The 24,318-nt window shown below is 43.8% G+C and overlaps 1 protein-coding gene across 1 annotated transcript; it reads left to right on the plus strand.

The window, feature by feature from the left end:
* The first annotated feature begins 3,386 nt into the window (after positions 1-3,386).
* On the plus strand, positions 3,387-21,575 carry ube2e2 (ubiquitin-conjugating enzyme E2E 2). The gene is made up of 6 exons (XM_083678800.1): positions 3,387-3,526; positions 5,351-5,536; positions 6,689-6,739; positions 17,977-18,109; positions 19,637-19,784; positions 20,776-21,575. The coding sequence occupies exons 2-6, from the start codon at positions 5,358-5,360 to the stop codon at positions 20,871-20,873; spliced, it is 609 nt and encodes a 202-aa protein (XP_083534926.1). The 5' UTR covers positions 3,387-3,526; positions 5,351-5,357; the 3' UTR covers positions 20,874-21,575.
* Positions 21,576-24,318: the final 2,743 nt, after the last annotated feature.

The following is a 24,318-nucleotide window of genomic DNA, read 5'->3' on the forward strand; positions in this document are numbered from 1 at the left end:
CACCGGAGAACGCGGTTAATCCAGCAGCCCGGATTCTGCCTACTCCTTCTCCCACACCCCGAGAATTTCCCCCATCTCTTGTTCTTGTTCTCTGTCACATCGGTCCATGCCCGCATTTGAATTCCATGCTGTTTCTGTTACTTTCCCTGTCAAAACTTCACATTGTTGTTGTCTATCGCCCCCCCAGGTCAGCTTGGTGACTTCCTGGAAGAGATGGGTGTCCTTCTCAGCTTCGTCCCTGAGGACGGCGCATCGCTCGCTCTCCTGGGTGTCTTCAACAACCAGTCAGAGAAGTTTCACTCTTCTGGCTTTCCTAATCTTCTCTCCTCTTTTGACCATACCCGTTCTCACTCTCCCACTCTTCTGGCTTTCCTAATCTTCTCTCCTCTTTTGACCATACCCGTTCTCACTCTCCCACCCGTCTTCTCATGCAGCATGATATCAGCTTGACTTTGTCTTCATCAGATCCTGCTCCACCTCTAAACCCACTGTTACCCCTCTTCCAGTTCCTGACACATCACTTTGTATCCAACCCCCTTCCCCTCAAATCCACCCACTCGAACTTTACCCATACAGCTACCACCCACCGCAATCTACAAACCCTCTCTCCCACATCTCTCTCTCTTCCTCTGTGCTTTCCTCCCTACTCTCTAATGAATCATTCTCCCTTATTTCTACTGCTACCGCTGCCTCCTCCATCCCCCTATCTATTCTCTCCTCATCTTTTCACTCTCGCTGTCCACTAACCAGTAGGCCAGCGCAATCCTCTCCCCCTGCACCTCTCTGTCTTATTCCCTGCCAGCTAGAAGAACAGGGCTTTGGGAAGCTGAAAGGAAATTAAGGAAAACTGATAGTCCTTTGCCTCTTATCACTCCCTCTCCTCCTGAGTGTCTCATCCTCTGTGTCTGCTGCTAAGGCTTCTTTTAACCATCCTGAAAATTCAATCTTCTGCCTTCCTTCCAACCAAATCAATTCCTCCCTGACTCTTTCTTGGCACTCTCTTGGTTTGTATCCTACCTGTCCGATCGCTCTTACCAGGTGAGGTGGAGAGGACAGCTTTACCACTGGCGTCTCCCAGGGCTGTCCAAGAGCCCTTATTGTTCTCTCTGTCTACCAAATCTCTTTACCTGAACTTTTGCTTTAAAAAAAACAAAAAAAACGACTTGTTTTCTTCCTTTCTCCAGCACTGTGACTGCCGGTGGTACTTGTTCTTATCGAAGGTTTTACTTATGATGACTTTGGATAAAAAGCGTCTGATAAATGACTAAAATGTAAAAATGTAAATATACACTATTTAGATGCTTTGTAATATTTCACTTATGATACAGGCCCAGGTCCGTGGTTCTAGTGCTATGCTCAGCATATAGCCCCATATTATTAAGCTTTCATCATGTCATGCTTATTTAGCGCTTAGGGTTTTCTTATGATGAATGCTTTCCATCCTGTTTATGGGTATGTTACACCAAATGTTCTACTAGAAATTAAACATGTCAATCAAACCATTTGCTGAACAGATTTTGTGGAACATTTTTTGCAAAACACATTCACACAGATTAAACTAATTTCTCTCTCTCTCTCTCTCTCTCTTTCTCTCTCTCATTCGGAATCTTACTCTCTCTGTTTCCTTCCCCCCTTGTTCTCCCTCTCTCTCTCTCTCTCTCTCTCTCTCTCTCCCTCCCTCATCTCTCGCCTTTTCTTTGTCTCCGCCTCTCTCTCTCCTCTCTCTCTCTCTCTCTCTCTCTCTCTCTCTCTCAAGTAAGACAACATCTGTGTCGAATTTGTCGAATCTACTGTCACTCAACTCAACCGCACTCAACACAGACACACAAAAAAAACAAGAAAAAAACAAAACACACACCAGCCTCAAAATCTAATTTCTGCCATTCTGAAGACAAGCCTAATAAACAGCCAACTGCCCCGGGAGACTCTTGGCATTCCTCCTCCACTGGGGAGAGAGAGAGAGAGAGAGAGGGGACCGGGAGAACATGGAGGACCAGGTTTGGGGATTGTTCTGGGTTTAAACTTTATACACTGCATTTCCATCACAAAGCCCCTCAGCACACAGCATCCCTGACCTTGAGGCCTGTCAGGGCCAGACTCAGGAAGTGTCCTTGCACTGCAGCCTCCTCTATTCACACGCAGGCCCGGCCTATAGGTCGCTGTCAGCCCCCTCGTTGGCAGAAGGCCATTGTTATGCTGATCTAATGGCTCTGGAGGGTAATCCAAAAGGCCTTCATTAGAATGAGGATCCAAATTCATGAACATTCAGTGAGGGTGAGGGAGCATGGCCACATCACAGAGAAGCACCGGGGTGAATTATGGTCGTATCATTACGTTGAAGGCATGATATAAAAGTTTGGTTCTAATGTATCAGGATGAATGCAGTTTTGCGAGAAAACCCCTGCTCTGGTTGGAGGTGGTGCACTGTATTGTTCCCCTGACAAGAAAAAGAGACCCCATATCTACATACAAGATTCAAGATTCTTTATTTGTCACATGCAAGTATACAGTGGAATGCAAAAGTGACAGTGCCACAGAGTATTGCAACAATAAGTTTTAAAATAAAATAAAATAAAATAGAAATAATAAAAAATATAAAAAATATAAGCAGTATAAACAGCGGTGAAGCAATGTACACAATGGAATGGCAATATACAATGGCAATGACAGGTTGACAGTACAGATAATTACAGTGGAAGATGAGTCTGCAATGGATAATTATGTTTGTGCATATGTGTGTGCATATACAAAATACCCCAAACATCTTGCCTTATAAACATGGCACTCTATAGATGCAGTCATAAAGCATTGTCAGACTGTAAAATAATAAGGAAAGATTGTCTCCGTGTCACTATGGCTACATTATAACGTTTCATACTGCTCCATAAGTGTAGCTGTAAGATGGTATAACTAATATACAATACACAAAAGACGGTGCAAGTGATAGTAGGTAGGCCTACCACACCTTTTGCTTGAATTCAAACCGTGGTCAGTTGGACTGTGACTTCCCCACAATCCCGATGGCAGATAGATACATCTAGAATAGCCTAATCTCGGTGTAGATTTAGTGCTTAACTTCATATCATTCTCAATATTTGGTGCCTAGTGTTGTCTCATTCCCCGCTCCACATCGACCTGTCTCCAGGTAAACCAGTGAGCCGACAATTGACTACCTTCCAGAATCGTCCGTTATCTTGACTTGTCTGTACGTGTGAAAACATGTGTCCCTTTGGCCACCGTTACAGAGGTGCCGTGTGCGGAGGCTTTTACAATTTGTTGACCGAATTGCAACTTGAGGCCAACACATTTCATCCATCATGGGCGACCATCACACGTGCACGAGCAGCGCGCGCAGCCTGGGAGCGCGCGTGGAGGCGGTCCGGCTGCTTCAGTTTTCTGTAATCGCTTTTCTGTTGCTACCTTCAGTTAAATAGCAAGGACACGAGCGCGAGCAGACGGCCGTGTGTGGATATACTTTTTACCTGGGATTACAATATAGAATACAGCATCGACGGTCAGCTGCCAGGTAATATTAACGCACGTCTTTAACTGTCCTTCGTACGTGTACAGAAAGTAAGTAAATGTCCCGTGAAAGTGGCGTTTTCCAATGAGGGGGATGTGTGGGACGTGCCTCCCTTTGTGCGGAGGCGCAGGGCTCTCAATGCTCATTGTGGACACTCCAGAAACGTTGGAGATTCAACACATTTACGAGCCGTTTCATTTTCCCCTCCGCGTCGACTGGCCTTTGCAAGCCCTTGTTGCCTTTCTGAGGATTCTAGTTAAACGTGTTCTCTGCATATTTTTCCTGAGTTGGAAACGCCGAGGCCTCTTCATTTAAATACCCCATAGCAGGATATATCACAGCGGGTGCTACTTTTTCCTGCAGTGTTAGCTAATGACGTTTGTTAACCTTTTCTGACAGCTCTATTGGTGTCGGGGTCTCGAGCTATTTGTTATTTTTACACTAGAAAGGGAGGACGTTCACAATGTTGTTGACCTCCCGTCAACGAGCAAGAAAGTGATACATTGTTTTCAATGTATTGGGCAAGAGGCCCAGAGAGAACAAACAGTCGAGCCGCTTTGATAAATGTCACATTGTTATATTTTAAGAATTGATATCATTGCACCAACGTTGCCATTACACGCCTCTTCGCAAGTCGATACATGTGTCCGCGAGTGGATACATTCAGCGATGATGTCCTTATCATGAAACGCCCCCGGGAAATACGGAGCAGTTAAGCCCCACTATTACTTCACCGTTTGATTAACCGTTTATCTCTATCACCGTCACATACTCACACGCCTTTACAACAACAACAACAACAACAACAAATACATATTGAAATTGATGTATTGGCTTTCGTGGCGGTGGCACATAAAGAATGCTCCTATTCGTGTTCATGATCTAAGTGATATCTCAGTCATCTGGGATGCTCTTTGTAGTGGCAGTGCAATGTTCAAGTGTCTCTTTTGATCTGTGCTACATCAAACGATCGATGTTTTATAAGTGCGTAGTCTACCACTCAAGAGCGTCGTGTACAAGTCAAGATACTAAATTAATTTGTTTAGAATATATTATACATTATTGCCAGTGTGACACGTTGACTCTGTTGACTTGACAAGTCAGTACGTCTTTTGGGCTTTGTTCACTCAATTCATACGTTGCTTCAAGGCTATTTCTCTCGACATAAGATATATGATGCATGAACATAACATGGGCACTGGGACTCAATGTTAAGCCTGCTCAGTAAAATTGAATCTTTGTGAATTTGGAGAAGTTTTGCAGTTGTTGTAAACTGACACGCTTTATGAGCTTCATCCCCCCGGCCTGTGACACCAGGCACCTGAACGGCGTGAAACAGACTTACGTCTGTCACTTTTCTACTGTAATATTAACCTGGCTCTCTACTGTGTCTGGTTGGTTTAGGTAACATGTAGGAGACTGTGCAAAGAATTTCCTCTTTGGAGTGCCACAAAAATAACATTCTAACAAAACAATGATTATGACAATTATACTGTCTAACCATGGCACTTGTGCTCTCCACAAGAACTGTAATTTAGTGAAAATGACCTTGGTGTAGGCTACTATTATACCACTTGTGTTATAATAAATACTATTACTTGTTTGTATATAAGTCCAATAGGAACTTCATTACATTGTCTTGTGTCCATTGTCCTGTGGTCCTCTGTGGCTCAGTTGGTAGAGCATGGCGCTAACAACGCTTAGGTTGTGGGTTTGATTCCTGCTGGGACCATATATACTGAAATGTATGCACTCACTGCAATGTAAGTCACTTTGGATAAAAGCGTCAGCTAAATGGCCTATATTATTTATTATTATTATTTGCAGGGCCACAATGTCCAGTGAGGTGCAGAGACCGGACGATAGCCCCAGCACCAGTGGGGGAAGCTCGGACATCGAACAAAGGGAATCGGTACCCCCAGAACAGGAGCGGGAACAAGCACAACAGCCCAAAAAGAGGGAGACCAAGATCTCAAGTAAAACTGCTGCCAAACTCTCAACGAGTGCCAAAAGGTAAACCCATGAATTTGGCTTTGTTTTGTTTTGTTAGGATGTTGTTATTTTTGTGGTCCTCCAAAGATGAAATTCTTTGAAAAGAGAGCTGTTAAACACTATGGTCTTAACGTTAAACTCTGATTTGGAGACCTGTGAAGTGGGTCCTATGTGCTGAACACATGCCATGCCATGCCATGCCAGACACACACACACACACCCACACCCACACCCACACCCACAAAGATGTTATAAACAAGCCTTGTGGTATTTAGGTAGAGCAGGTTTGAGCGCCTCCCCTGTGCTAGGGAGGTGTGCAACGACGCAATGCCAAGAGTTCCTGGGGGCATTCTTACTTTGATCATCGATGCCATTGAATTTATTTAACAAACAGAAAAACTGTTTAATCTGTACGAGATGTGAAATAAGAGGAAACGGTGTCCTGTGCCATATCGTGATTATGCACACCAGTCAGTTGACAGCTGGTTAAGATGATAGCCACACTTTCACGCATCGGCTCCATTTGTTTGAATGGTCTTCTTTCACATGCTGAACACCCTCTGTCCCCCACCTATCCCTGCCAGAGGAGTGTTGATACTCACAAGGCAAGGCGATGACAGAATTTTGCAACCAGTTGAGCAAGGGTTGGCTGTGGCTACCGTGCATGTGTAACAGCTCTTAATGTTTGAACGTGTGTGTGTGTGTGTGTGTGTGTGTGTGTGTGTGTGTGTGTGTGTGTGTGTGTGTGTGTGTGTGTGTGTGTGTGTGTGTGTCTGGCATGGCACTTTACTGACCCGCTTTTTTCCAAATCAGAGTTTAACATTAAGACCAGGTGCTTAACAGCTCTCTTTCATCTGATGTGATGCATTAGCGTTCCCCATGCCCGACTCACATGAAATGGATGTGACATACCTTTAAGACTGATTTGTTACATTTCACTGTAGTGCATGTTAATCATTGTTTAACATCTTCAGAATAAAATTGTTAATTTGATGTTACCTCTCCCTCACAAGTGACATTGTCTTATCAAGTAAAATTGCCTCTTCGGGGGCTTGGATTTTCACTCTTTTTTTTTTGGTTGGGCAGGCCCTGTCAAAGTGACCCCTTTTCATGTTTTCGTTTGATGAGGTGAGAGATTTGCCTTATTCAAACAGATTTAACTTTCTTTTTCAGGATTCAAAAAGAGCTTGCGGAAATTACACTAGACCCACCTCCAAATTGCAGGTAAGGAAAGATGTCTTTCTCTCACTTTTGTAGAAAAGCTCTTGCTACTGTACAGGTTTGGAATTCAAAGCGTTGTTTCTCTCATGGATTCAGGTTTTCTTTAGGCGGGTTACGGTATTTTGCTTCTACTTAGGTAATTACAGCATGAGATGCTAGTCTCTAATGTATGAATAGAAGTTACCCTAGCGTGTTCTGTTTTTCGCTGCTGTTCTCTTTTTATAACACGAGACGCCCACATATCAAAACAAGCATTTATATGATACGAGTTTGGTTGAAGGATACACACAGAAAGGAAATGAAGTGGTGTGACTTTAAAAGCTGTTTCGGTTATCGTGTGGTTTCCCTGTTCTGCTGGGGATTTACCACAGACAATGGTTATTGTGTGCTGCTGTCTGTCCTTTGAGGAAGAGATATGGCCGGCTGGAGAGTGGCAGCCCACATGTGCATCAGCCTCACAGGATGACAAAAGGCTTCCCTCAGGGACGGTGTGCAGGAGCCAGCCCTTATTAACTTAAATAACACAAAGTGACGTTGTCATTGATTATCCCCCTGTTTATAACAGCACAGTAATTACCTCGGGCTCGGCACTCAAAGGCAAATTAGGAGAGAAAATGGAGGCCAGGCAAGGGAAGATTAGGCATTTGCTGAAGGAGATACACGGGATGGAGTACATTAGAAGAATGTTGATGTTTCTCAACCATTTTGAATCCATTTATAGACACCTGTTAAAAACAATAAAGGGAAATGGCTTTCTGTGACTCACCGAGCAGTGCACTATTACTTCACCAGCACATGAATTAATCCCTCTCACTGGGTTTGATTTTAAACCCTTGCTGGCCTTAATGATAAACATGGTTAACCTTTTCATTCTAATTCAAAATGGAGTTTTGTCAATGCAAACGGCAAAGGATATTAGGTATTGAGTGTTGACTCATTTTCCTTGAGGGGTCTCTGATAATCTGTTTCAAAGGCCTCCTAAAAATGAGGTTGGCTTGCTTGAAAGGATTTAGCTTGAGGGTACGAGGAAGTCATTTGAAAGTAAAATAATCACAGACGGAAATTTCACAGTCATCTTAGCCGAGAAATAACTAGTTGCATGGGAAACAATTAGGCCTCTTCTAGATAATCCTCTCTGCGTGTTTCATTATTCTTACTAATCCCAAATTATAAAATAGCTCAGGTTTTTATAACGCATCCAAATTAAAATGTTCAAGATCAATTGTTATAATGTAATAATTAGGGTCACAGAATGTGCATAGCTAACGATTTCATTAAGCGAATGATGAGGGCAATAAACCATTTGCATGAAGAAGAGCATGTCAAAGTAAATGTCATTATTTGTATCCCGTATACCACTCTATTATGTGTCAGGTTAGCCCCAGAGGTTTTTCCACTTTATTTCACACCGCAAACGGTGTCACTGCCTGTTGGCCCCTTCAAGAGAAAGAGAGAGTGTTGTGTCAAAAAGATCACCTGGGTGCATTCAACATTTAGAGCCGGGGCCATCTGATGTATTTCTTCTCATCTCTCCCGGTGAAAGGCCCACAGAGACACAGCCTTTTGTCCAAACTGGAGAGAGTCTCCCAGTCTTTTCATCATGTAGTAAAACATGATCTCTTGAGATTCATAGACGCGGGGCTGCAAATTGAATCAAGAAGTTATATCCCGAAAGGCTGAAGGTAGTGGTTAGTATCGTTGGATACTTGATCATCGGTTCCTGTTCTGCTTTATCCCGATCTTACCATGGGTTGACACAGGCCTTTCATAAGCTCTGGGTACTCAGTATTTGTTAGGACAAATTATGTTTTTTTTTTCCACTGGAATTTGAGCCCGGTGGTGGTGTTTTGCCACCATTTACAAGGGCAGCAAACTGCCAGTGAGTCTTTTGAAGGCACTTCAAGCCCCGTCTTACTCACAATGTTGTGACAGCCCTCTCGCCACCTTGCCATTGTCATGCCTCAAACGTGGAAGCTCTTTTGAAACCGAAAAGGATTTGACATTTATGCAATTACTCCAACTCTCTCACATTTTTCAAGTATATGTGCACGGGCAGCTAATGTTTTCCACATGGTGAAAAGGCAAATGAAAAGGGATTTGAACAAAATAGCACTTGTACTCAGACTGAATGTTGCAGTAGAGATACAAATACTGACAGACTATCAGGGTAGAACTCTTGTGACACCAGATTCACTCTCAAAACAGGTTAATATAACACTGTCAATCCCAAACACACACAGCTTCGGCTCGCCCCTGAAAGCAAACAGCATGATGTAATGCCCCTAAGATGCCCCAACAGGGAAAGCCGGGTCTTGGGGAAATGTCAGCATGGTTTATCAGACGATATCCAGCTGGTTTTTTTTGTTAGTTGTTGGTCTAGTCTGTCAGCATGCGTCTGTAATACTGTATATCTATGTCACAGGACAACCAACCGATGCCCACAGACATCTAACCCTCTGTAGTTGATGGGATCATCTCTATGTCTGTGACGGCTGGTTATTACTGTTGCGACCGTGCCCCTCTGGGATTTTGTGGGAGTGACAAACTCAGAATCATTTTTCACAGTCTTGCCATTAGCCACAGCGGGGATGATATCAATATTTATGAGGGGGTGGAGGGATGGGGAGGGGGATGGGGAGGGGGGTGAGAACGGCAGAATTGTACTTGATCAATTCAACTTCCAGGAATTGTAGAGTGAATTTCCAAGATGGAAATAGTCTTGACTCAACCATTTAGACTAAACTGCAAACTGCAATTGGTCAAATGTGTCCTCATGCACATATCATTGTCTGATCAACAAGTTCATAAATACATTTAATGTGTGTCTAAACATATTGACTTGTTCTTGACCTTTTGAGTTTTGGTTACATCAAATCCCTGCAAAACATGTCAACATCTATCAGATATCAATGTCTGTGTGTGTGTCATATAGCACACATGGGAGATAGGTAATATCAGGTAACAGGTAATAGCTAGCCAGTGCAAACTGGACATTTCTATTGAAGTTTCTCCATGGCTCTTTTCTCCACGGCTCTTTTCTCCACGGCTCTTTTCTCCATGGCTCTTCTCTTTGCAGAGAAAGTGGAGTGGAGAGACAATTAGCTGTGAGTAAATGAAGGTAACATATGCTCTGTTTCAGACCTCAGACATCATCTTGTGTTAATTCATCCTTAATGCTCTCCACTGCAGCCCTTGTTTGACAGCTAACACCGCCCGTCTTGATTCATGCGTGTCATTGGATTCTCAATGTCCTCAATTGCAAGGTACTTCTTGCAAACATTTGTCCAGAATGTTATTAATGGGTTTCAGAGGGAACCGAGTGTGAAACATCATGTGGACATTTCGCGGTGAAGTGCTGCCATTACGCAACCGGTTGCACAGAAGTGGTTTAGGTCATTGAAACCGACAGAATGGTAATTCACATCTGACGTGAAAACAAACAGTAGAATCTTTGGCAAGCGAACAAATAAGTCAAAAGTAAACAGTCGCTCTGCAATTCCATTACCACTTTGGCAGAGATACCATCTCAAAGCTTAATGGGTTTCTCTGAGCCACAAACAATAGTCCGTGCCAAGAGTCAAAGGATATCTTTGACCGTCTTCGTTATTTCTATGGCTTGTTAAAATAAACAATAATGTTAATGATTATCTCAGACATGAAGTGGTGACAACTTGTCAAATAAATAATTTGTCATATCAATTTAATAGCATGTATGAGTAATGCCATTTTCTTTTGAGCATAAAGTTTTTACTTAAAACCTTCTGAAAACCTTCACTACTTTTACAAATAAATACAGTTGAACTGGTTTGTTGTATAACGTGTCTGCGTTACACACAGATGGACGACTCTTGTTCCTCTTGATATAAATTGAGTGCCTGACGGAAGATCCAACAGCACCACTCTTAATCTTAATCATTGACCTCCCGGTAATGGGTCCATTTCCTGAGCCTCGGGGACAAATGGCCGCCTCAGAATGGTTCTGTCTGGGCTGAGACATGGCAAAAACCCTGTGATCATGGCTAAATGGCTCGGAGTCTGAAGAGAGCACAGCCAGTGCCCTGTGCTTTTCTGTTGTGCTTAAGGCTCTGTATTATTGTTTTGCTGTGGCATATTTCACTGTGGTACACACCAAATCGCTGTGGGTTAAGTGATATTTTATGACTCATCATTTTGAGTCATTCATGTATGCAAAGCCTGTGTATTGTGATAATGATATATGCTCTTCATTATTCATTTGAGCCCCAAGGCAAACATTTGCGCCGCATAAGAAGCTTGCTGCAGGCAGAAGTGAAAAATGCTCATCCCACCGAAGTCTGCGGTCCTCAGAAACATCCCGGAGAATTAGAATGGAGGACACGGAATGAAACAGAATCAGGGTGAAAACGACATTATACAAGATTTGATTACCACCACCTGGTGACAACCGTACTTTGAATTTAAAGCCACAATACGTAATTCATGGAGCCTTTATTTATTTATTTATGTACACATATGCATGTATGCATACATGCACACACACACACACACACGTTTGATATTTGCCCATTGATTCTTGAAGAATATTATATATAGATGCCTCATGAGTCTTACCCCCATCATGCAGTATAAGGATGTTTACAAACAACGACAAACAACCACAGTATAGCTTATAAATATGTTCACTACTGAAAGGCACCCAGAGACTTCTGACTATTGAAACTTCAGAGAGTTGAATGGTTCGTGTGTCTTTTTAAACCAGTGGTTTGCTTTTGTAAAATGTGTATACTGAATATATATCCCATGTTGATGTCACAGACTGTCAGTCCTTTCATCCAGGGTTCTGTCTCTGAATTTGAGAGTGGTGACCTTCTCCTCATCCCTCCGCTTAATGTGGCGGGGCTGTTGAGTTTTGTTTTTCGAATCACAGATTGTGGCTTTAAGTACGTTTTTGTAAATTAGACATTTCCTTCAGTCCCAAACTTAAAGCAACTGAGTGAACCATCATGTGAAATCGTCTAGTCTTGCTTGAGGTAAATGTGACATTCAGTTGGAGTGATGGACCGCGTACGGTATGTACATATTCAATTTTCAACAATTTTCCTCGTAAATTTTTTCACAAACCACACAATAATTGCACCATTCATTGTGGAGATGAACAGTAAAAGGCTTGATTAAAAACTAACCATGTCATTTGAGAAAGTAAAGGCGAGAGGCAGGGAGAAGGAGGTGTCACCTCGGCTGCTGAGCTCCACAGTAATTGGACTCGGGGCTCTTTCACGGTCGGGGTAAAGTAAGATTGCTTCATTAAAGTTCCTGTTCTGATAACCGCAGCGGCACCGATAAAATAGAAAATCTTAACTGAATGAGCATGCCATCAGGAGAGAAAAAGACGTGCCTTAGGCAAATGAACTGGAATGGTGAATATAACACACATAATGGCTCTATTTGCACACGGCAGTGTTCAAAACCTTGAAAACACTCTGATTCACATTCAATTACCGGTTAAGTTCCTCTGTTGCTCATCAGGCTCCTACCGTAGCGGTCAGCTCTCAGGAAGACCTTTTCACCCAGCGACATACTAAACAGCTCCAGCGGCTGAGTGTTTTGAGGAGCGGAGAGGTTTTTGTGAATGCCATTATTCAAACCAGCCATGTAGAATATTGTACCAAGTGCGTCGTCCGACTGTAAAAAGAAGAAAAAAAAGGACAATTTTCTATGAGAGGATTGAGGGTGCTCCCATGTCCTTTTATGATGACAATATTACATTAGCTGCCCTACACATTTAAAATGTGCACTTTCAGTTATTCACACAATCACTCTTTTAAGGACCGGGGTTTAAGTACGTGTCAGGCCAGGAATACATCAACCTGACGCTCGGCCCAAATCCATGGTTGGCTGTCCGTCGTCTAATATACCTGTGTAAATAAAAAGGATAAATAGCTCAAATAAACTTTAGAGTGTCCCGAAACACCAGAGGTTGAGGTGAGGTGTATTCCAATGACTCCATGATTAGTAGGACTCGGGTTTTCAAGATTCAGAGTGCTTTTTTGTTTGTAGATTAATGCCGTTGCTGCCTTGACTCTAGTGTAATTATCCTGCCTGACCCTCTGGCCAACATCTGTGGCTAGCCACATTTTTTTCTACATATTGACAGTTCTGTCTGGATTTGGTTATGTCTGTACAAAGTTGTCTGGTGGAAACATAATGGGTCAACAAGCTAATAGTAGCAGATGAGGAACACGTTGCACTTTTCATAACCTTTAGTCTGGTCTAGTCTTCGAGTGCACAGCTAATGTCAAAGGTCAGATTCTAACACTGCACTGCATTCTTCAAATCATAGGATATCCTCCTACGCAGTCCAGTTGAGCTGAGCTCACAACAGAAGACAACAACTCACCTCACACAATCCCCTGATTACTATAAAATAAACAAACAAGCTCCCACTTCTGATTGCGTCCACGACACAGGCTTGATCAGCTGTCTACGTCTGCCTCATCAACTCAACTGCTGCCCTGATGTCAGGGAGAATTATCAGAGCTGACAATACAGCAGGATAGCCTGCGGAAGGTCACAGACTTGACAACGATTGCCATACAATCCTCATGCCATATGATAAAGGTTATCTCATGTTGGCACAATCTGTAGATTGCAGTAAGTGTCTGTACCAAGGTAATATAGACGGTTAAATGGGGCAAAGCGTGCCCTAGTCTCACACTGTAGCATTGTACTGCTCAAGGGAAAGGTCATTCAATATATATGGAAATTATGTCTGGTCTCCTTACTTATGGATCACAGAGTGCTATGGATAGTTTCCAGTAAGTACAAACATGAAGTGAATGAATGAATGAAGAAGTAGGTCTGTTGTACAGTGTTGTACATGCACCTATTTCTAGTGGAACAAAACTGAGACATTAGAGGATTTCTTTGTTGTCTGTCGGTGGGCGTGTAACTGCACCATGCCAATTGGACCAATGGTCCTCTGTGGCTCAGTTGGTAGAGCATGGCGCTAACAACGCTTACGTTGTGGGTTTGATTCCCAGTGGGACCATATATACTGAAATGTATGCACTCACTGCAATGTAAGTCGCTTTGGATAAAAGTGTCAGCTAAATGGCATAGATTATTATTATATTACCATGCGTTTTACGTATTACTTGCAATTCACACTGAAACATGTACCAGTAGGCTATGATGAGTATGATTCAGGTGTGCCCATATTGATCCAAAATGTCAAGTTCATCATATTTATCTCATCCCTTGACAATGACTGTCCATGGTTATTTCTGCTGTGTAGGGGGCATCTGTCGTAAATTGAACAACAATTGAACTTGTTGACTGTAACGGCAATATTTAGCTTTTCTTGCAGACTTTGAACCTGTTTCGTTCTATTTGATAGAGTGCGAGGTGAAATTAAAAAAAAAAAATCAACCATTCGTTTGCATGCAAACTGAAGACGATTTCATGTTTTTGCTTTGCTCGCCGTTTCTTGTTGAAGTGAGTCTCACAGCGATAGGGAAGCCATGTGAATCGGTCCTATCGTGTTTTATTTGTGTATTCTGTTGCGGAGGCAGCACTCCAGCTGTCCAAGCCGTTTCCCACATGAGTGTAATCTCAAAGGACGGGGCAGTGGCAGATTCTCACGGACACCCGCACACTAATGTATCCCAGATTCTTGGAACAAATGACCCAAATACTCACTGAATCAAAGAATTCCTCCGACATGCAGCAGATTTAATACAACTCGCAGCACAGAGGGGGGATATCATTACAAGGCATAGCCATGGCGCTCCTAAGCACTGTTTCATGTTTAATGTCTGGTGTATTGGACCAAAGTGTATCTGTCTGGATGAATGGGGAAGAGTTTTCCCATAGCTATACACAGAGGGGAGATGGGAGAGAATGAGGCTTGTTGAGGAATCGTAGCATCCAGATATTGAGGCCGTGCAGTTGCAGTCTGGGTGTCAGATTATGCCACAAGACAAATAGTGAATTGAGATGCTTTGTTCCTCAAAGCCCCTCTAGCGACTTGACATTTGGCGTTCTATAGGGCCAGATTTGCGAAGCGCAGTGCAAACTTTGTGGCTAGTTATTTTCAGACAAGAATGAAACCGTATTACGCCAAGTGTAAATGTTGCTCTTGCTGAAACGCTTTAAATGTGGTCCTATAAAGGTTGGATAGCTGCAGTCCTTCAACCAGAGGTGAAAATTACTGTGCATTATTGTTGAGTCATGAACTCTAGAGTTATTGCCAAAGTTAGCAAGTCATAAGCCATGGCCTGCCCGTGTACGTTCGTTAGCTTTAGCCTTGGTTTTGGACTCGGTCAATAGGTCTGCTGTAAACCATCTCTCTTCATCGCCTCACCAGGGAACATGATGTAAGGGGCACAGTATTTTCCTCAACCCTTTCAGGATGCTGACTCAGTGGACGTCTTGAGCAGTCTCCCTCTCAGTCTCAGTGTGTACCATCTCTGGTATGATCCACAGCTCAGGCCACTACCATTCCAGTGCTAATACCATCTCAGGCCACCATTCCAGTGCTAATACCATCTCAGGCCACTACCATTCCAGTGCTAATACCATCTCAGGCCACTACCATTCCAGTGCTCAGCTCTCCCACCCTTGGTCTTATAAGAGACTGTCAGGTGCTGAATGGCCCTGGAGTAACCGCCACCACAAAGCACATCAAACCCCCTTTCTGCTGGTGTTTGGGGGGGGGGGGATTGGCAGGCGGGGGGGAGGGGGGGGGTGTTGCCGGGCAACTGCCAGTTGTGACATGCACTTTAAACTATTGACTTAGCCTGTACCCAGAGGTCCACGGTTGTCAGATCCACACAGAGGTCACCGTGCAGACTGGAGCCCCGCCGCTCTGCTGTCTCATATCTCCTCCATCTTTCTCATCTGGGCTCGGAAGCGTCTTCAAAAGGAGATCAAATTGTGCCTCTGTTGGAGATCACACTCCGCCTCGGTGTGAGGTACGCTTCTGAATAGCATCGAGGTACGAGGAGTATCCCGCTACCCTGAATCGTGTGAATTGTAATTAAAGTTTTATTCTCAAGTGCTTGGGAGGAAATTGCCTTCACACAGATCAGAAAAGGAGGCTTTTTAATCATCTGATTCCCTCCAGCGCCATGCGGTAGATGAGAGATTTGATAGTTCAACACCTCTGTTGACAACTTCTTCCCCACTCCCCGCCACATTAACACATCTTCTCTGCTGCGTCTGGCACTCATTTTCTCTACAAACAACCAACGCTACGGCTAGCTCGTCTAAGGAGCATCCCAACGTTTATTAGATTCGTAACGGCTATGAATCGTTAACATCTGCCATGTTAACCTGCAGCGCACAGACAACGCACTCCTCTGGGGCGCTCAGTGGCGTAGCACACTAAGGCGCGTACCGTATCGTCGCAAGGTCCCTGGTTCGATTCCGGCCATCGACATATCCTGCGTGTCATCCCTCCTCTCTCTCTCTCACCCATCCTTCCTGTCAATCTCTACTATCTCTATCCCAATAAAAAAAAAGCAGAAATGCCCTAAAAATATAAAAAAATAAACACATTAAAAAAAAAAAAAAAAAAGACAATGCACTCCTGAGCGTGATTCCCAGATGTTATTGTATAGTTAATTTTTTTTCACACAAATTCTAACAAAATATACAGCAGATTTTCTTTGTGCCTCTTCAAGAGGTCCAGATTTGCAGGCCTCTTATTGACACAAAAATAACTGTTGAAAAAGATGTAAGACCCGAGGAAGAAGGGATCGTAATTAGCTAATTAAAGAAGGCTTAGAACAGTGGCATTAGGAGGGGAAAAAATGGTTAGAGAAGATTAGTGAAATTTGCATATGTTGACATTAGAGCAAAGAGGAAAAGTCTACGTTAATTCTATTTGTGGGGACTTATCCGTTCTCATGGCCGTGTTCTGAGCCACAAACTTGTTCTGTACTTCACTGTAAGAGGTTATTATTTATTGGAGAAAGCATATCCTGCTGCAGTCACTCTACTGGGAAATGTCAGTTACAGGTTATTGGTGCATGTCAGTAGAAACAAAGTGAGGGGCAATATATTTTGACAGCTATGCATTTGTGTGTGTGCGTGTGTCTCTCTGCGCGTGTGTGTCTCTGCGCGTGTCTCTCTGTGCGTGTGTGTGTGTCTCTCTGTGCGTGTGTGTGTGTCTGCACGTGTGTGTATCTGCGTGTGTGTGTGTCTGCGCGCGCGTGTGTCTCTCTCTCTCTGCGTGTGTGGGTCTCTCTGCACACATGCGTGTGTCTGTCTCTGCGTGTGTCTGCGCGCGCATGTGTCTCTCTCTCTGCGCGCGCATGTGTGTCTCTCTCTGCATGTGTCTGTCTCTCTCTCTGCGTGTGTGTGTGTCTCTCTACGTGTGTGTGTCTCTCTGCGCGTGTGTGTGTGTCTCTCTACGTGTGTGTGTCTCTCTGCGCGTGTGTGTGTGGGTCTCTGCGCATGTGTGTGTTTCTCTGCGCGTGTGTATGTCTGCGTACGCGTATGTCTGTGTGTGCGTGTGCCCGTGTTTCTGTGTGCGCGCGTGTCTGTGTGTGCACTTGTCTGTGTGCGTGTCTGCGCATGTGTTTCTGCATGTGTGCACGCGCGTCTGTGTGCGCGCTCAGTGGTGTATGTGGGTTTTGTCCATGTTAAAGATCATGCACAGTAATTACATGAAATCTGAGGGATTGTTCATTGTCCTGGGCTTTCTGATCTGGACGTCGTCCCAGTCCTCTGTTGGCACTGCTCCAGCAAGGGCCTTACTCACACCAGTGGGGGAGGGGACAGGGGATGGAGCCTTAATATGGAAATGGCATTAATTACCAGGCTATACAGCAGATGTGACCTTCACCCCATTCAAAATAACTACTCATCTGATGAAGGACTATGGAGATACAATGACATTGCAGTGTATATGTTACATGAATTAATCCTTGTTTGATTGTTTTCCAATTGTGAAAATGGATTCGTGGAAAAAGGATTCCGGTAACTAACCAAAACTGTTGGCAAATGGCTTTATTTTGGGAATGTTTTGTTGCACATTTTATTTGTTTCATGAATTTGTTCGAGCAGAACTTAGGAAAATCTCCCCAAATCTCTTTGGATTTAAGACTTACACATATCTGTCATTAATCTGTCAGACACTAGCTTTTATTTACCGCATCTCTCGCCATCTCACTTCGCCACCGGTTTCAGTAGAAATTTGCCGATTCTGATGTGCAGAGTTCCTTAACGTACTGACACGTCTCTGTTTGCGATTCCAGCGCTGGTCCCAAAGGAGACAACATCTATGAGTGGAGGTCAACCATCCTGGGACCACCGGGCTCTGTTTACGAGGGAGGGGTCTTCTTCCTCGACATCGCCTTCACCCCCGACTACCCCTTCAAACCACCCAAGGTCAGAGAGGGGCCACGCCGGCCACACGGGTTTTATAGCTTTTATTAACACTGTTCCGGACCATTCTCTCCCTCTGTAGAAAGCTCATGTCATGCTTTAATGTCATTTCAACAGCTAGATTTACTCCCTGAGAATCAGGTCTGTTCCTGCAAGCTTTACCAGTTTCAATGTTCAGTTTGCCTCAGTGTGTGTTTTGTTGTTCAGTGGAAGTCATTACGAGGTGCTAGAAATGTGCACGGGCTCTTTCTCCCTCCCCCGATTTCCCTCTCACTTGCCTTCATTCTGACTCTTACTCTCTCTCTGTTTCCTTCCCCCCCTTGTTCTCTTTCTCTCCTTCCTTCCCTCCCTCTCTCTCGCTCTTTCTTTGTCTCTGCCCTCTATCTCTCTCACTTCCCCCCCCCCCACACCACACACACACACACGCCTCCCTCCCTCCCTCCCTCCCTCCCTCTCTCTCTGAGCTGTGTAACCACCAGCTCTGTGTTTGACAGCAGACTCAAACAAATCCATAGGCTCCAGCTCTGCTCTGTGTAGCCAGAGGGTTCTAGTGTTTCCCCCTCACTGTGATCTGCAGCCAATCCTTTGCCTTTGCCTGTACCCTGCGATACACTGCGCCTCAGTGGAAACGCTTCATCAGAGCCGTGGTGAACACACACTGACCACGGTGGGGATGTTATCCAGAGCCTCACACACTTCCAGAGGCTTGAATGAATCCCCAGTTTAACAAGCTTGCCGGGTCAGATACAACCCTGTTTTTTTTTTTTTTTTTTTTTTTTAGTTCTCAGGAACAGAGTGGGGCAGTGAGAACGGCGTGGGGGTTGTGGGGTTATTTATAATGTCCTGTTTGACGTGTGTTTGGGAATGCCAAGGCTCATTAGAAGTTTCCTCTGGAAGGTCGAGGTCAGGCTGTCCAGATGTCTGGTGATTGGAGGGGTGAGGAGGTGTCAGGTCTAAGCAGATGTCAGGCTCATGTCCAATCACAGGCAGAGTAGTCAACAGCCTTGTTGTGGTGGAGGTTTGTTGTATGAAAAAAAAAAAAAAAAAAAAAAAAGGGTTGACGTGAGCACATTTGAAACCAACTGAAAAGAATGAGATCTAATCCCTCACACGAGTCCACCTGGAGGCAAATATTGACGGATATAATGTATTCCTGAATTGTTCTCCCCTCAGCAGTGAACACATGGATAACGCCAAGATTAGGAATAAGCATATTGTTGTTTGTTTTTTATCCAGTGACTAATTGTTATGGTGTTGTGCTTCTGGTTATGCACTATGCTGCCCTCTGTTGGCCGTTACAGCAAAGTCAAACCTGTCTTTGTGAGAAACCGCCACAGAAGCGGTTGGCCTTCTTCCATGATGAGATAGAACTCTACTGGAGCATAACGGCAAGGAATTGCCTCAGCAAAGAAAGGATATTTCTCATTGTTGCTAGACTCAATTTGGCCAGTTAAGGCGGCGTTCTTCTGTCACAATTGTCGCACAAAGGGTTCTGATCCGCAAAATCTGTGTTTGTTTTTTTCTTACCAGGTAACGTTTCGCACGAGGATCTACCACTGTAACATCAACAGCCAGGGGGTGATCTGTCTGGACATCCTGAAGGACAACTGGAGCCCCGCCCTCACCATCTCCAAGGTGCTGCTGTCCATCTGCTCCCTGCTCACAGACTGTAACCCAGGTAAGAGTGCTAAAGGTTTTAGCACAGCTCTCTGTTGGTGCAAAGTTGTTTTCATGTTTGCGCAAACGGCATACTTTGTGCGTGTTTTGAGGTTCCATACCACGCCATTACAGCAGGCATCAATGTACGCAAATCGGATATTGATCCTATGTCACATTGTGAGGAAACGCATACCATACCAAACCAACAGATAGGATGGACGTTATGATTGGGCATTGTGTTACATTAGACGACAACAACACAGAATCACAGGACAAGGCCTGGAAAATATACCGTGCAGACGATGCGCATCGCACACAATCAGCAGTGATCACAGGGGAAGAGGGGATCAGGCACTGGTTAAAATTAGTTTGTTTAAATTGACTAAAAACCTCTTCAAAGTCAGGCCTTATAAACCTTTCAAATTTAGTTGAAACCCTCCCTGATTTGATGCTGTTGTTTGTGGCTGGAGGAGAGGAGCAGCAGCCACGAAACCCTCCCACCACCGATCACTAATGACGGTGGGTTGGACTGCGGTGGCTTCGCAGAGTCACAACATTTCAGCTGCGTAGGACGCCACAAACACAAACGAACAGCACCGGCGAACAAGCAAACAAACGAACAAACAGGTCGCTTTGTTCGCAACTGTCATTTTGTTCGCACAAACACAGCAAATTTTGTTTGGCCAGGGGCATGTACCAACCGTTGTGTCAGTTGGTGTTTTCTGACCAAGTGTCATGTTGTATTTGTGCTGATTCCGTAGGCTACGTAGTTGTCGTATGCAGAGGGGTTGCCTGCTCTGCCTTATTGTAACAGCATTGCCTTCACAATGGAACCGTAGCTGAAAAAAGTTGCCTAAGGCCGAAAAAGTCGAAGCAATGATCTCATTCCTCCGTCAACAGATTTATTTATTTATTTCAGGGTTTGTTTGTTTCTAACACCATACCTGTGAGTCTCAACCTATGAATACATGTTCTGATCAGCAACTTTCCCACTTCCCCTGTCATTGCAGCCGACCCTCTGGTTGGGAGCATCGCCACACAATACCTGACCAACAGAACGGAACATGACAGAATAGCCAAGCAGTGGACAAAGAGATACGCCACATAGATCCTCCCCTGTCTGACCCCCCCCCCCCCCCCGCCCCTCATCCCCTCACTGTACCTCTCTACCTCTTTCCCCAGTCTGTCAAAGCACACTCACTAAGTGCAACGGTATTCATGTCCTCCTCCTCCTCCTCCTCCCATCCTTTTATCTACCGTTTCTGTGTAAAGAACTGTCCTTTGTTCCTTGTTGACTTGAAAGCTTCTTTTTTATACAAAGTGAAGATTGGGATTTAATTTTCCAATACCTGAATGTTGGAGTTATTGTATTGAAAAATGATTATTATTATTATTATTATTATTATCTTCATAGGCATTGTCCCTCAACTATACAGTATGTACCCTCGTTTTCTTAGTGGCTCCAGGAACAAAATGCAGATTATATGCTTTTACTTTTACACTAGGTTTTTTTGTGTGTTTATTTTTTATTTCGTATTTCAGTCTTCAATGTTATCTGCATGGAACAGGAGGAAGATTTGCATCAAAGGAAAAATTCATGCTCTTCTACTCTCTTTGGTTTTGTTTGTACTGTATGTATTTTTTCAAAGGCTTTTGAGGCAGACCACAGATATATAGGTCTGCTTGTGAAAGAGGCAGGACTTGTACATTTACTGGCAACGCCACCTCTGCCCTGGCAGCGTGGTTTGTTGTGCACTTGTATTACTGAAGCACCCAATAAAACACACTGTGGTTGGCTTGTGACACTCTTCTTCTCTTCTCTTCTGTGTTGTGTTGTGTGAATGTGTGTGATTTAGTTTTAGAATTTTCAGTCAGGAACCCGACGGGACCCAGCGGGCTCGGGCTCGGGCCGGTCCTGATTTTCAGACAATTGATTCAGGTCGGGCTGTGCTCGGGTTTGCGGCGAAAGAGCCGTTTACATTATTTATACACAGCCTATAATTGTGCGTGGCCGTGGCCGCGGCTGTGGTAACTCACAACGTGCCTCTTGCTCTCTCTCCCTTTTGCTCTAGTCAGTGAGAGATGCACATCAGCAGCACCTGTTCAATTAAATGTGTTTGTGGTTATTTTCCATTAAGGCTATATATATATATATGATAATATACTATCTGCAGAAATAATGCAAAATAGTTTAGTTTGGTTATTGACCACTTTTTAACATTCTATCGCTGTTTCAGTCAGTCCTAATGACTGAAATCCCTCCTGTGTGTTTAAAGGCTGCTGGTAAAAGGCAGGAAGGTTTGTGTTCACACCTCTGTGACCCGGGGATCCTTCTCCCTTTACAGGTGATGTTACTGATTGATCTTCTTATTCCTACATATACACAGGTGTGTCATGCTGTAGGCTGACATTTGAGATCAGATGTAAAGTAGATAACCCCAATCATTACATTACATAATTTATACAATATGTCATGTAGAAATGCAATACAAATGCGTTTTTTATTGTTAATTGTGTGTGGATAGAATGTATAAACAGCTGTTGTGTAATAGCTTTTCCACAAAACAAAGTATACTGCAGTGGTGACTCATTATAATAATGTCCGGTTTGATACACTTGTAATACACTCAAAATGCAAAGTCGTTTGATTTCACAAGAACAAAATCTTGTTTTGATGGGCTGCGTTCTTCACTTCTAACGTTGTGGAGTTGTCGAGCTGTGATTGGTCAGTCAGACTCGAGGGACGTGTGTTTCCTTCACTTCCTCCATCTGCAGCACCTCTGTCAGGACGGCCCTCTGTGGTTCCATCGTCGATGGCAACCTGGGCTGTGGCCAGCTGGCCGAGGACGGCCGTGTATTCTGGGGGATTCCTGCTCTTTCACATCTTTCACAGCTGCAGCCTCTCCAGGAAAGGTTGTTGAGTTAACTCAACCACAGACCTTCAGGGTTTGTCAAGAGAAAGCAGGAGAGTGATGGGTTGTCATACCCTTCTGCCAAACTGCACTGAGAGGGGCGTTCCGTCTCAAGTGCTCTGCGGAGCTCCTGTTCCATTTCCTCTGAGCTACCTCTTGCTTCCCAGACATGTGCAGGAAATCACTGTTTTTTTTGTTTTTTTTCAATGTTTTTGCCCTGACATCACAGGAGAGTTGGGACAAATCTTTTGATTTTTTCAAGATAGAATTATTCAAAATATTAGCTTTCTGTTGTGTTTGTCAGTGAGCATGTTATTGTGTAATCTAACCAGGCTACTTACCGATTTGAGTTTGTAGCTGCCAATCTGATTTATCTGCCAATTCCTGACACCTTCATGTGAATATGAAAATGTATCACATTTCTAACCATCTAATCCATCAATCTATCAATACAGCTAGATGACCTGATCATTCACTCTTCCAGGGAGACTCTCCCAGTCATGAGCCAATTCCTCATCCTTTCAGGTTTATGTAGAACGGAAGATCTTCCTGATTATTGGGCGTCAGGAATTTCTTCATGAACCTTTTATGCAAAAGAGATGGACCTCCATTCAAGTTGAACCAGTGTTGAACAACACGTTTTCCCTACTTATGAAGTTGTCCCTGAAATTGTTCAATCATTTCCTCTTGGAAGTGTGCTTTCTCCCTGGCAAGAAAGGGTTCTCTCACATCCACAGTCCATTTTGATGAAAAGTCGGTCATCATAGCCCTGGAGAGAGTGATGAGAGAAACATGAAAACCAACGTAAAATAGCAAATTAATGATACAGAAGTATCAAAATATCACATTGAAAATTCAACATCAGATAAATAGGAAGAATGGATAGTTAATTACCTAATCTACCTAATTAAGAACTAGAGATAACAGTGAATATTCAGAAGTATGTTTAAACATTAAACGCAATGATTAGAGGTCAGTTGTCGATTTTGGATAGTTCAGTAGATTCTAGCAGATCAAAACCTTTTCTGAACTTGAGAATGGGTGGAATGTTAAACCACTGCGATGCATTAATTATTGTGCGGAGTCGTTCTCAGATGCCGGAGGGGGCACTGTACACATAACTCTCCACGTTAAGATAAATAAGGCCTTCTGGCTAAAGGCTTCATGGGTTATTTGTGAACACTGCTGTAATAAGCTAATTGGTCCAGTCCAACCACTCATGAAAGAGATTTACAAAAAACTGACGGGAATCAATGTCTACAACCAGGCCTGCTCCATCTGACTGTGTGACTGACATCTAAAGACTGTAGCGACTGTAAATTGTAGAGTATGCCTTCATGAGTAAAATGCGTGATGACACTTGCACATCATCTCTGCCACTCCTGTAGTGTGCCTGGCATGAATTATTTGTTTAACAGGAAATGTAACCTCACTATTATATTGCTTAATAAAACATACTATCTATTATAGGAACATTTCCTGCATACTCCAGACAATTCACATCTTTTCTCATGCCAAGCCTGTTTTCAGAGAGGGGCACAGGACATGATAGGACAGGACAGGACAAGGCAGGGCAGGGCAGGGCAGGTATATTTACACCTCTCTGCGGTTGATAATCTGCAGATCACCTATGGTCAGTGA

This window comes from Argentina silus, assembly GCF_951799395.1.
Source record: "Argentina silus genome assembly, chromosome: 10".
Lineage (NCBI taxonomy): Eukaryota > Metazoa > Chordata > Actinopteri > Argentiniformes > Argentinidae > Argentina > Argentina silus.